This window comes from Scophthalmus maximus, chromosome 16 (genome assembly GCF_022379125.1).
Source record: "Scophthalmus maximus strain ysfricsl-2021 chromosome 16, ASM2237912v1, whole genome shotgun sequence".
Classification (NCBI taxonomy): domain Eukaryota; kingdom Metazoa; phylum Chordata; class Actinopteri; order Pleuronectiformes; family Scophthalmidae; genus Scophthalmus; species Scophthalmus maximus.
In genome coordinates this window covers 17,135,610-17,149,709 of record NC_061530.1, presented here as the reverse complement: position 1 = coordinate 17,149,709, position 14,100 = coordinate 17,135,610, and the positions used below count along the sequence as shown (strand labels likewise).

Here is a 14,100-nt window from a genome sequence, read left to right as displayed (position 1 = left end):
CTCATAATTCAACAATCAGAAGATGCTTATAATTGGATTAAATGGAGACTTATTGGGCTGCTTATCTTCATCCCTTTATCGACGGGACGTTGCCTCGCCCAGGGGGCAGTCTTGACCTTGGGCTGTTAGATAAACCTGCTGCATTGACTCAACCTGCTGTGTGAATATAATCCATTTAAAAAGTGAAAAAGTATTTAATTGGAACATGAGATTTATTCTCACTATTGTCTGAAACCTTACTGCCTAATTTTTTTTCTGGCAAGATCAAGCATTTGGAGGGGTCACCTGTGAAGTTTCATTGTCCACACAATTGACTTCTGAAACATTAGTAGAACAGATTCATATTGCATGCACATCTATCTCCTTAGTATTTTACTTGACATACTTTATAATATATTTACCTTAAGTCCATACAATATTTTATTTATGTTTTCATTTGTAATTTGACTGATGTGCGTAGCTACCATTGAGGCCACTCAGGTCTGGTTCTCTGCATTTATTGTAGGTATTAAAAGATAAAGCTACATGCAAGTTTGATGCTTTGAACATAACCAAAAGCAACACTTAAGTTTACAAAAATAGTCATAGTTACCCTGAGGCGTTGAATCAGGAGCAAATGGACTTTGTTCATAGATTCTTAAAATCTTTCAAATTACATTCTTGGACTTGTCACATATTTAATGATGCAGTTTTTTTTAATATGATTAAGTATTCTTCTCAAAACCAAGCTGCTGATTTAATGCCTTTGGATTTATTTACTTTATTTAACCTTCAAAACTGGACCCAATTCGGCCATCTTCCCTCTGTCCTCTTCTTCTGTACTAAATCTTTAAGACAAATTTTACTTTAAAAACCACAAATTCGACGAGGTCCACACTGTTCGGTTGCAACCGCACAACGGGCGAATCGCTTTTCCTCGGGTAACTCTGGTCCTCCGCGGTTGCCGTAGTCGCGTATAAATTCCCTCTGAACCGGAAGTTCAACCCCTTTCCATCCCCTCGCCGGCCGACTGAGTGAGTTTTACGTCCTCACGCAAATAAACACACATTTTTTATCATCATCCATCCTCTTCACCACTAATACTTACACCCGCATTTCTTCTAACTCACAATTAACACCTCGAGCAGCTACACAACGACATAACTATTTACTTTGTGACACTTTTGGTTAGAACCGATAGACTGACGCCGTCTCTCCCTGTGTTCTCCCGCAGCGCCCGGTCCGCTCCCTCGGCAGCATGGTAAGAATTCATTCTCGTTTTGAACGCCGACGTTGTTGCGTTTGCGTCGCCGACGATGTTGTGTGTCGTGAACACGTGTGCACCGTAACGCGCAGTGTCAATGTTGAGCGTTACATCAGCGGTGGCTAGGCTAAAATTGCGATTAGCATTGTGGATGTAGCATTAGCATGTAGCCCCCGGGCCGAGCGGCCTCGGTGTGGCGGTGCTCGTTCATCCGGTGCACGAGGAGCTGCAGTTTAGAAAAAAAAAAACCTGGCGGGGAACTGCGGGTGGTGTTGGCTTCTACCTCCGGTGGGGATGCTCGTGTTTAGTGCTCTTGTGTATCCGCAAGTCGTCCAAACATCTCGGGCTGCTGTGCCCGTGATGCATTTCACAGTCTTGCAAGAACAAGGATGGACCTAGTGCTGGGTTTCGGATGTTTGACAGAAACACCAGTTCCACCGGTCCACTAACACCACGTCGCTGTACTCTGTGTGTGTCTGTCTGTCTGTCTGTCTGTGTGTGTGTGTTGGGCTTCAATGCTCATGTCTGAATGGTGATTGATTATTCTTGTCTTGTTTTCTTCTTTATTCATCCACAGCCTCGCAAGATAGAAGAAATCAAGGATTTCCTTCTGACAGCCAGGAGGAAGGATGCCAAGTGTGAGTTAACGTCTTCGTACTGCGCCGTACAACGCCGACTCCAGAAGCACAGGGGACCCACCGACGTCCCCGCCTGTGAATGGTTTTCATTAAAAAGAAAATCAAAATATACGTTGGCGTGTACATTCTGCAGTCAGAATTATATATCAGATGGCCATTTCCTTCATACGTCTTTGTAAAAAGGCAAATCATGTTATGAGATGCGGCCACCTGAGAATATTTGGCATTTATGCTTTTAAGAAAAGATATGCCTTTATTTGCCCCACAATGGGGACATTTTGACATCACAGCAGCGAAGTGGACAAAATAATATAGGGAGAAATTTATTAAAGCAATAGGCATGTACAAAATTAACAAAATATAAAAAAAGATACACAAATGCTGTATACAGAGCAGTAGCTATAGTTACACATGGAGAATAAATATTGCACCGTTTGTTAATTGTCCCTTTACATGATAATCATTTGACTGTCTTCCTCCAGCCGTAAAGATCAAGAAGAACAAGGACAACGTCAAGTTCAAGGTGCGCTGCAGCAGGTACCTGTACACACTGGTCATCACAGACAAGGAGAAGGCTGAGAAGCTCAAGCAGTCACTGCCACCAGGTCAGTACCACTGATGCAGCGAGCAAGTGAAACAAACACTCGGTGACCGAGGCGTAGCAGCGTCTAGTGGCTTAGTGCATGCTCCCGAGATGGTCCGGTTTATCTTGTTCCAACATTAGGGTTGATGTGGTTGTCTGTGATAAGTGTTCAGACACGCTCTCATTACATGCCCAAATGCCCCACTGTCTATTCCATTTATTAATAGACATAAAAGCCATTCGTATCAGCGGCAGTGGCCACATTAATCAAACAAAACAAAGTTCTACCGGTGAAATTATTGAGATTTTGCTCCCTGCAGCTCAAAGTTAATCGCTTTACTGATACTGAGCCATATTGTTAATGGCTCAACACATATGTGTCAACACAGATGTGTTGACACATCTGCTGAGGGATGGTTGTCGTCGTCTTGCACTGTAAAAAATAAAAAGCTGCAATGTTAAAAATAGGTTTAAGGACCCACTGTCAACAAGGCAGGATTCAGATCGTTCATAAAAGATTCAAAAAGGATTTCAGATGTTTTGCCATATAGGAATTTATTCAATGCGTGTTGAGTTTACTCATCTTGGTTGGCAACAAATGCATTTACTTCTAGTAAAAAACTACTAGTAAAAACGTTGTTTTGTACGGTTTAAAATTAAAGGGAATAAGGGAATGCGTTTGGGGCTCGGTGTTTGAAATGCTCTGAAGCCGTTTCATTACTTTAATTGAACGAGCTTGTGGCTGGTTTTTAACTGTTGGGTGTGATGTGGCTGTTCAGTGGTGGAAAAAAAAAAGAGGACGTTCAAAGGTCTAAAACTGCATCAAAGCTACTTTTCCTGCTTTGGAAAATGGGTGGTGTAATTGTTGAACGGCTGAAAATGATGTAGATCTTGTCCAGGGGGAAACACATTGATAAAACATTCAGTGGCATCTGTCTTCCTTGGAAATCCTCCAAGCTGATGCGCTTTCTAATCTGTCTTCATCGACTGCAGTGACTATGTCGTATAATGTTCTGGAATTGTGTGCGTTCAGTTTAGTAATTCATTTGTAGTGGGTTTGACAAAAGAATGTTGTGTACAGTCATTTAACAACCTTTAAAGCTTCATGTACAAGCCGCCATGTTTAAAAATGTAAATGCGGTGTTAGTGTAAGTCGGTTGAGTCTCAGATGTTAAATGTTGGTGAATGTTTCATGGTGTTTGTTGTAATCAACTGGTTTCTGTCCATTAGTCAGGACCAAATGTCTGTCAATACTTTCTAACATTTGTCTTTTCTCTCTACAGGTCTGGCTGTGAAGGAGCTGAAGTAAATCCGTGATGTACAGATAATTGTAATAAAAATTGGAAAACCAAGTAATTTGTCTGTGGTCTGTCCAATGTATTGCAACAAAAAAATGAATCTGAAGTTTTTACACAAGATGTGAGATCTTGTGACAGATCTGACATCTTGTGTCACTGGCCTTCGTTCTAACAGCTCAAATAATTGTTGGTTAATGTTGATGGCTCTTAATATTCTGTAGGCTTCAAGATTCCCTCGACACATCGACACTTACCAACCTGTAGGTGGTGCTGCTGCACTTAAATAAGTGCCAGTTGGCTGATCCGCAACATCAGAACCACCTGCTTAATATTGTGCGTGTCCTGCTTGAGGTTCCTAAACAGCTCTGACCCTTGGAGGTGTCGGCTCCACAAGACCCCTGAAGTTGCGCTGTGGTCTCGTTGGCATCAAAACTGAGGCGGAGTTTCTGTGGATCTGATAGATATCTGGGGAAAGTGGAGGCCGAGTCTTTGGACGAGTTCCTCAAACTATTCCTGAACTACTTTTACAGAGTGGCAGGACGATCACTCTGCTAAAGGAGGCCAGTGCCATCAGGGGGATATTGCCGCTAGGTGAACTTGTCTGCACGATGGTTCATATAAGTTGTGCTTATTAAATTAACATCCACATGAAAACCAGAACCCAAGTTTTCCCAGCAGAGCGGCACTGCCTCTTCCCCTAGGTTATCTTCAGCTAACATTGGGCGAGAGACGGGGTTCACCCTGGACAGGTCGCCAGCCTGTCGCAGGGCCACATACAGAGACGGACGACCGTTCACAATCACATTCACACTTACGGTCAATTTAGAATCTTCAATGAACCTAACCCCATTCTGCATGTCTCTGGACTGTGGGAGGAAGCCGGAGAACCCAGAAGTAATGAGGAGCTGTTCGAGGAAATGGCACAAAATTCATGTCCATGAAGTTCTGACCAATTACATGAATAAATTACAGTAAGTCATTTGTCCTTCAAAATGAATTTGATCTGTTTAATAACCTTGTCAAATATTGAATGTCTAAAAGCCTGTTAGTAATGCATGAGACTTCTTTTCTGCCCGATAGTCATTTTATTAAAATATAATTTGGTTTAACCTGTGCAACCTATTCTACAAACTTTTAATATAAAACTAATGAGGACATTTTCTCCTGAACATCTGTAACTCTGTGACCAATTGCACATATTTCCATATATCACTCTTTATATATTTAATTTTAACGTACTAAGTATTTGCTTTACCGTAGCAAATGTCCATGTATGAAAAAAACAAAACTACTCTGGTTAAGTTTCGTTGTAATTGTATCAGTTGGCCACCAGGTGGCGGTACAGTAGCTAATTACACTGAGTTAATAATAAAACGTCACTTTAACAATTAAACGAGATGAACATGATATAAATCGTCAGTGAACATGTGCATGCAACGAACAGTTTGACCTCCGGCAGATGTTCGGATGATTCTCTCCAAATCCTCCCTTTTTGGAGCGGCGTCTTTGCGCGCCCCCGCGTCCCCTCATGTCCCGAGCCCTTTTCTCTATCGGCGCGCGTCCCCGCCGCTGACTGCGCTGTGCGCTCGGAGCAGCTGTCGGTCGGTCGGTCGGTCGGTCGGAGAGAAGCTGCGGGGTCCAGACGCGGACGCGGAGACATGGACGCACTGTGATCCATTCGTTTCTGTTGGAGCCAGCCCCCTCTTCGCTTTGTCTTTGCCTCTGCGGGGACTTTGGCGTGCGTTTTGTCTTTCTTCTTCTTCTTCTGGCTCATGCGTTGTGGCTGAGTTAAAACGAGCATGCCTCTGTCTCAGCCCTTTGTATGACCCGAGACTGGATTATTAGGATCTCCGGCACTGTAGTAACGAGAGAGGCGCTAATTTGGGCATTTGGAGCCCTAACTTTTTCTTTTTCTTTCCCCTGTCTCGGGGGGCAGGGATGTCTCGGGTGGATTACATTGCGCCCTGGTGGACTTACTGGCTCCACAATTTCCCCCACATCAACCTGAGGTTCCAGCCCATTGACAACAGCTTCCAGCCCGAGGAGGAGAACTACCAGCAGGTCAGTGGAGGAGGAGATGGGACAAGGGGCGCATGGGGCCAAGCGCATGGGCCAAGTGAAAGGGGGCCACACAATATCCCCATAGTGTGCTTATAATGAATATAACGCCATTGTATCATACTGTATGATGTTAAATATGACTAGGGTGTTTTGTGTTATCACACTTTATGTTTTTTATTCCAATTTCATATAGTTTTTATTATTGATGATAAAAGTGGCCCATAACAATGTCTACATGTCCACCTCCATGTTATACATTTATTATAGCAGCTGCATCCAGTTCCACAGATCTGTGGAAGATTCTAAAAACTGTTCTTCCTCCTTTTTTGGCATCATCACATTGAGTCACGTGCTTTAAATAAAAAAAAAAGGGAATAATAATCAAAATATTAGTTTTAGATTTGCTGTTTGCTAGTGTCTGGGAGGTACCCGCCTTTAAAGTGGCATCATTCATTTTTTTTAAGTGGGACAAATGACTTGTGTCACAGTTGTAAAGGTGAACGTTGGACTATAGGTGTTCTTCACCCATGGGAGTCTAAGTGGTTCCCACCTGACTCCAGAGGCGGCCGGTGACAGGACTGTTTTCCCTAAGTGGGTGGGGGATCGACTGCCCGGATGACTGATGACCTTCTTGTGAACACGTGTCAAATACTCTATGAATGTTTATTATGGCGACTGTTAAATTTTTCACGGTTACAGCTTTTGCGGTAGTAGTTACACCGTGGTCGGAGCGGATGACTTTTAAGGGACTTCCAAGGGAGGTCGTGGGGGGGGGGGACCTGAGGGACCTGATGAAGACTTGGATGTGTTTCAACTTGTGAAATAACAGAAAGACGGTTAGAAATGACACACAAACATGTGTGTTCCCAGTCGGTTCAGTCTAGACACCATGCGCTGTAGTGTCACCGAACACAGCGTTGTGATATATTATCTGATTGTACTTTGTGATCACGACTGCACAAGAATATGGGAAACAGGGTGGAGCTGAGGTCGGGCGAGCGACTGTGACCGCTTTGAATGAGCTAAAAAAAGGCAATAAGTCTGCTCTTCGGAGGGGAAAAAAAGCCCGTGACTGACGTTCGGGCTCCTCGGAGGTTGGGTAAACGGCCTTAATGACAAAAACTGTGAGGGAAAGACTGATCTGTTTACACGTCCCGGCATTCAGAGGCCGATTAACATTCATCTGGCATCGTGTCCCCGGCCAACCTGGTGAATGCAAGTCTACCAGACAGTTACTCACTTTTTTTGGGCTAAACTTGGGTCTCCTCCACCCCCTGAATTTAAAACACTGAGTCTCTTTTGCTGCTCAGTGCTCCACGGATGTCCATGATAATGATTTGCTTCCCTTTGTCTGCCTCCTTGGTGCAAAGAAGGAAGCACACGTCAGCCAAAGTGTGTCTAAGATGTCCGTTAGCTGTGAATGATACAGACCTGAACTCTCAGCTGCCATCCCTTCAACAGCAAGATATTCGACGGCGGCGGCGGCGGCGGCGGCGGCGGCGGCGGCACAACTGAACTGCCTCAATGTTGCATTTGGTTGCAAGAAGAGGCAGAGACAGAGAGAGAGAGAGATGCTTCTTCTTCTTCTTCTCTCGCTGCCAATTTCCATTGTCAGGAGCTTTGTGGAAGCAGAACTCGGGGCCACCGGGCGAGGGGAGGGAGGGAGGGAGGGAGGGAGGCCGGCGCGTCTCGGCAGGAGAGCAGCAGTTCCTCCATGAGAAGACAGTCATGCGCAGGCGGTCGGTCGGAGGTGGGAAACCCCCCGTCAGCACGACCTTTTTGTTTCTGCCTCGTCTCTGACACATCTGCGCTCCTGCTCCTCTCCCGTCTACCCCACCCCCCCCACCCCCACAATGCAGAGAGCCTTTAAATGCTCCCACTTTGTCAGAACGATTTTCTGTAAAGCACAAAAGGTATAATGACACAATTTCAGATGGATGCAAGGCTATTCAGGCCCTTACGTGTCCTTCCTTTGTGGAATCCCCCTCCGTTAGCAGCAATACTAATGTAACGTAAGGACGAGGAACTGGGAAAACCGCTGATGTGTTTCCTCTGGATGTACGTTCTTGCACAGTTGTTAAGTTGTGATTTATTCTTCAATTATTTAGTGTTAATCAGTTTAATGTGGTCCGCAACCTATTGTAGGTGACAGCAGTAGCACTGCGAAGCTGTTTTTCAGACATGAACTGTTACGGAAAGTTGGCATTTTCCTGGGGAGTCGGACGCGTTCACAACTGCGGGAAAGTTCCCAGAACATGGGAAGAGCGGACACTTGCTCGGCATTGGGAGATTTTCCTGCTTTGTTTCGCACATGGGCTTAGTTGGACCCTTTTCCTGAAATGTAGGGAAAAGTGGGCTGCACGGCGGCGTAGGGGTTAGCACTTTCGAACCCCGGTTCAAACCAACCAGGGCCTTTCTGCGTGGAGTTTGCATGTTCTCCCCCGTGTATGCGTGGGTTCTCTCCGGGTTCTCCGGCTTCCTCCCACAGTCCAGAGACATGCAGAATGGGATTAGGTTCATTGGAGACTCTGAATTGACCGTAGGTGTGAATGTGAGAGTGAACGGTTGTTGTCTCTGTATGTGGCCCTGCGATTGGCTGGCGACCTGTCCAGGGTGAACCCCGCCTCTCGCCCAATGTGAGCTGGGATTGGCTCCATCCGCCCCCCCCCCCCCCCCCGACCCTTGAATGGATTAAGCGGTAGACGATGGATGGATGGTATGGAACAACATTTGCGGACATTGGCGTTCGCACGTCCGTAGAAGTTCGGGCAAATGTCCGAAAGCAGCTTCAGACAGTGAAGTAATGTAAACGGGGGATTTTGCAGCACTCCAGTTTTCGCTGTGGGTGACGATCGGCTGCATTGCAACGTTCAGTTCAATAGAATTCCGATCAGCAGGAGTAAAATGAGCTTTGTAATCAACTTATAACTGTTTCGTTTTTTTTGCGCCGCTGTGGAGAATTAGCGAGCACTTCAACGCAGGCCACATGCCTCGTCAGTGGAATTGTAATTGGCCGGGTGCAGTGTGGGCAATCCTGGTGAATTCCTCTGTTGGCTCTGGGCCATTGAATGGGATGGAATGTAAGGGGTCAGGGTCTCTCACTGTGCTTTGTCAGAGAGAGAGAGAGAGAGAGAGTGTGTGTGTGTGTGTGTGTGTGTGTGTGTGTGTGTGTGTGTGTGTGTGTGTGTGTGTGTGTGTGTGTGTTAGTCGGACACTGCTGTTGTCAGTTGCAGGAATTCCCATTAGCTGCATCACCTGACCAGACTTCTCTAATTTCTCTCCTCTGACAATAAAAAAGCTTTTCCTCTTTATGTTCCTGTCGCGTTATCTATGAAATGCTCAATTCTCACGGGGCGTGTTTGTCGGACTGTCTGGTTTGGACCAGCTACAGGAATTGTTGGACGCAGACACGCTTTTCTCAAACTGACTTTCCAGTATTGTGGAAAGAAGCGTCCCGTGTTGATGATCTCTCTGCGTGGACGCACATGCTCCTGAGAAAATCTGCTGTGATTGCGAAATGCATTCCATCCTCTGCCTCCTTTATTTGCCCGTGGTGGACTCGGAATGAAGAAGACAAAAAAGGGCAAAAACTGATGCACGTGACTCTTCGGGTGTGTTTGTGTGCCAGACATCATGTGTGGGTCAGCAGGTCCTGGTCCATCTGACTTCCCTTCCCATTTCCTGCTTTGTGACCCAAAGGAGTTTGTGCCAGATACTCTCTGGCGCCCCGTCGCCGCGTGGACGCCCGTCCTGCCGAGAGACACGGAGAGTGGCCGGGCAGCCGGTGGGTAGCGACATCTTATTGGTGATCTGGATTTGAAAGAAAGAAAAAAAATGGGATTAGAAAACGGAACAGTGGTGCTTCTGTTTCTTTGAACCGTGGGTACGTTCATAGTGCGTGTGTCAGTCCTCTGTTCTCAGAGCCGGCCGGGCCAATATCGCCCCAGAGAGAAAAGGAGAAACTAGGCCCCATTTCTCTTTTCCGCAGCAATTAGCTGAGATGTTCCCAAGAAAAATCCCTGGTCCTCAGTGTAATCAATCATGTTGCAGTGTTGGTCTGTGAGGAATGGTTATTTGCTTCTCTTGATTGGAGTAAGATGAAAAGATTGGTATATTTTCATATATATATTTAAGTATGCAAGTATTCATACTTAAATACGTTAAAGAATGAAGTCGGCGGGTTGTTAGCGCAGCTCTGCATAAAGACTGGAACGCTTTTCTGCAGAGGCTCCAGGAAGTTACTGCTCTTGGCCAAGAAGTAGTCTGGCATAGTGTGGGTTTTTACTTACTCTAAAAGAGCTCTAATGTATCAATTAGGTGGATTATTATTTATTTTGTTCACCTTTAGACTGAGCCAGCCCAGCTGTTTCCCCCTTGTTCCCAGTCTGGATGCTCTGGCTCCGGTGGCCACTCGGGACTCGATCGCTATGGTTAAAGGCGAAAGAGTAAAGCAGGCAACCGGTTGCATTAATAAGTGGGCAGGTTTTGTTCTCCGACGACGGGGCTCCTTCACAGAATTTCCACGGTCGTCCCCGAGCGGCAACCCACCGTGACGTCGCCCGTCTGTTCTGTGAGCTGCCGTTTTAAAGCCCTCGAGTTTGACTCTTTGACCAGCGCCGTCTTGGTTTTTTCGCTCTAGACGGACCATCGTTTACAAAATGAACGTCACGTTGTGTCGCAGAAGACTTGAAACTCGCGATTGAACCATCAACTCCTCAGGACAATGTTTGCCGACGTCATGAGTCAGGTAATCGAGTCATTTTCTCACAGGCTTCTGTAGAAACGCACTCCTTGTTGCAACCGGCGAGTCGCGGCCTGCTGGAGAGTCCGGAGAATGCAGGCAACCACGTCCGTTTTCATGTACATGTCGACCTTTCCCTTTTGGATGCTCAGTGGCGGACCCCCTCCTCCTTTGTGCCGCAGATCGAGCCTCAAGATTTGCATCGTGAGAGGAGGTTTACGGGGAATCAATCCAAACGGCGAGGGTGTGATTTCTTCCTCAGCCACTACATCGCGGGAACAACAATTTACCTCTCCGTGATAATTCAAAGCAAAAGACCTTTTGTGTTGCCCGTTTAATTAACAGTGCACGCTTCCTGTTCTCAATCGCGGATGATAATAGAACATACATGTCCTTCTTTTGCACGAGAGGCGCATCATTGGTCCTCGACTTGCACAACATCCTCCCTTCCCTCCATCTCTAGCGCCGGTCACTGAAATGTCCCGCTCTGACGAGTTTCCGCTGAAAAGCTTTTAACTTGCTCTTGCCGTGGCCTAGAAGGGAACGACAGAAATGAACAAGCCCCAGTCATACTATTCAGTTACAGGAGCAAAACACACACACACACACACACACACACACTCTCAACACACTCAACCTTTCTGCGTCAGTGGCTTTTCTCACAGAGATTCTCCGGGAACTAATGTTCCGCCCGAGTGCATCCAGAAAGTCTCCTCCTCCAAACCATCCTGGGGTTGTTGTTTTCTATTACTGTTGTCTTCCTTTTTTCCCCGTGTTTCTGTTTTTATTTTTTTTTTTTTATTCTCTGTTGTGTTCATCATCATTCCCCTCACACATGCCCCCCCCCCCCCTTTGTTCACTGATGTTACACGTCCCCGTGCCAATGTAAATGGCCGCGTCGTCGTGTTTTTGAGAGAATACATGCGAAGTCGTGGGGATAAAGTATTTCTCCTCTGTGTCATGCGAGTTGCGCGATCACTTTGATTGATTGAAATCATTGCCTCATCTTGCAGTTATTGTCTTCTCATCACACTCTTGCACACCACCATGCGTGCTTCATCCGTCTGATCGCTCATCGCTCAATGCTGCTTTTATTACCACAATTACAGTGTTTTTTGTTTGTTTTTTTTACGACGAAATGCTTAAACGATGCCTTTGTGTTTACTGTGTTTAAGTTTGTGTGATGGAAAACTAGGAACGCCAAAGGACAGAAAAATCCATTCGTCTGTTCAGCTGTCACGGCCGCTCTGATTGCGGAGGTAATTTACCGAGTCGTCTTTACCTCCTCCACCAAAATCAATCTTAAGTCTGCCGTGTTTGATTTCCACGCTCCCGTCTCCTACCTGCAGACTCTCCCCGTTTCCGTGAATGATTTGGTAATACATTGTTGATACACAGTGATACACATCAGCTCAGCCTCGGTAGCAGTGATAACGTACACCCCCCCCCCCCCCCCCCCCCCCCCCCCCCCCCCCCCCCCCCCCCCCCGCCCCCATGCGGCCATTTACTTATTCTTCGTTTGTGTTATGCATGTGCACAAAAGATGCATTCATTGTCGCCTCTGGCTCTACAGAAGGTCATTAACCCCAATCTGTCTCCCCGGCGCTCCGAGCCGGTAATTAGCATCACCTGATTGGCTGGATGGTATGGCCGAGGTCTGCGCTAATAAGGCAGTATGTCCATACCTCATGTTGATCTAACAATATTTAAACAGGATGTGACAGCGGTGACGGCTATCCGTGGATCGGGGGGGGGGTCATTTCGTCATTTTAGCTGTTGATCAACAGGCCTTTCGCAGGTCAGATCAAGCCGGCTCTCTCCTCCCCAGCTCTGCGTGGACTGGGACAAGTGGATTCATGCTGCCGCATTCCCCTCCAGCGGCAACAACAATGAAAGTCTGCTCCTGCGCGGAAGCTGTGGGGTTGTTGGTGTTTTCTCTGCTTGTGGGGGGGCGTACCATCAAAGTCGTGACCCCTGACTCCGCCGGGGGAAGGGTTCGGGCTCTGGGTTCAGCGAGGGTGTCATGGAAACGGGCAGATAACAAGCTCCGCTGCACTCCAGAGATGTCCCGTAAGCATGATGGCCTGCACAGGAGGAGCAGATGCCAGAGGGAGATTTATGAGGTTCTGCACGACAGGAATAAGCCCAACATTTCTCTTTAGGCTAAAGTGTAAAAACCACAGGAAACAAGCAGGGGGCCGCAGCTCACGAAGCCCGGAGACCTTCAGTTTGTCACGGCAAAAAAGTTTGAGGTCAACAAGGCAGAGCAAGCGGCATAACAGATTTAAAGGCTCCCTTAGCCATGAATCCCTTCATCCCATCCTTTTTTCCCCCCCTTCTCATCTCATTCATATCCCTTGGGTTCACTTTGCCGGGACTTAATGGCGTCCCAGCTGTGAACAGGGGCAGGCGCAGCCGAGTGCACTCTGCTGGAAAGACCCCTGGTCCCAGGGGCGTTCACCTGTGTGTCAGAGTGGAACAGGCGGCGGCGCCGCGCCACTGATCTTTGACGAGGGGGCGGAGAACCACGTGGCGATGCCGTCACAGAACTGGATTTCCCATGGCACTTCGCAGCCTTCGCTCAAATTCATTGTGTAAAGTGCCGTATTATACGGTGCAGTTCAGAACGTATTCAAGAACAAATGTGGGTAAATTTGTGACCCTTGTTTAGTCTAAAGCTGCCTTTCAACGCCTGGAATGAACTCATTTCGCTTCCACCGCAGGGACCAGGGTCTAGATTAAGTTACGGGTGGAATCCATTTATTGACCCCCCCAGATATCCCTGATCTGGGGGGTAGAAGTACAGGAAGCTTTGGGTTGGGGCTTGATCGAATACTCCAGCAGGCCAATCTCCACAATAGCTCGGAAAATCTGCTTCCTCACTCAAAGTCTTGTATTTCGAGTGTTTTGAATCGGCTTTGTTAATACTGCTCGTCTCCTCTCGGATCGACTGATTTATAAAGCGCCTTTGTTGTCCTATAGTCTTCTGCGTTATGGCTGCTTGGTGGACTGGAGTGGAACTGGTTGATCACGCATCAGCAGGCTCATTTTTTGCCCTAATCTCCCCCGGTCTTAAGACTATGTGGCCCAAATGAAGGCAACGGTCTTCAGGGCTCCTGGGAATAGAAGTTCCAGCTACTTTCGGTCGAACCTCTCCTTAAGGAAAATAATAACCCCGTCGATGTCATCCATCTGGAGGCGATGGATTTGAGGATTTTATGATAATCTCGCGTTGCATCATGCTAACTGTACGGGACTAAAAATCAGGATGTGTTTTTGATCTGTGAGTCCCTCGTCTGTATGGATGCGTAACAGGAAATGCCTATTTAAGAAAACGGGGTTAAGAATTACAATAATTACAAGAAGAGTGAAAGACTAAAACCAATCGAATGAGTTCCTTCCAGTAAGGAGATGCTCCTGCGGCTCACAGGGCTTTGACCTTTAAGGTGGAACTTCCTGACTTCTTCTCTCTCGAACTGACCTGACACCCGTTTAACCCTTGTCATGTTCAGGGAAGGTCACTGCCCTTTCAGGCT

General features: G+C 46.8%; 2 protein-coding genes across 4 annotated transcripts in view; both read left to right on the top strand.

The window, feature by feature from the left end:
- The first annotated feature begins 886 nt into the window (after window positions 1-886).
- Window positions 887-3,816, top strand: rpl38 (ribosomal protein L38). 2 transcript variants are annotated; one of them, XM_035613598.1, is made up of 5 exons: window positions 887-1,013; window positions 1,214-1,240; window positions 1,821-1,881; window positions 2,364-2,486; window positions 3,748-3,816. In XM_035613598.1, exons 2-5 carry the CDS (start codon window positions 1,238-1,240, stop codon window positions 3,771-3,773), a joined length of 213 nt encoding a protein of 70 aa, XP_035469491.1. In that variant the 5' UTR covers window positions 887-1,013; window positions 1,214-1,237; the 3' UTR covers window positions 3,774-3,816. The 2 variants fall into 2 exon arrangements, with proteins under 2 accessions (XP_035469491.1, XP_035469492.1); XM_035613599.1 differs by having other exon boundaries at window positions 977-1,013; window positions 1,172-1,240.
- A 1,349-nt stretch (window positions 3,817-5,165) lies between these two features.
- Window positions 5,166-14,100, top strand: part of ttyh2 (tweety family member 2) — a 50,012-nt gene continuing 41,077 nt past the window's right edge. The window contains exons 1-2 of one of the 2 annotated variants that reach the window (XM_035613281.2): window positions 5,166-5,500; window positions 5,699-5,823. In XM_035613281.2, coding sequence (XP_035469174.2) covers window positions 5,230-5,500; window positions 5,699-5,823 — 396 coding nt within the window. In that variant the 5' untranslated portion in view covers window positions 5,166-5,229. The remainder of the gene's footprint in view (window positions 5,501-5,698; window positions 5,824-14,100) is intronic. The other variant, XM_047327721.1, reaches the window with a different exon arrangement.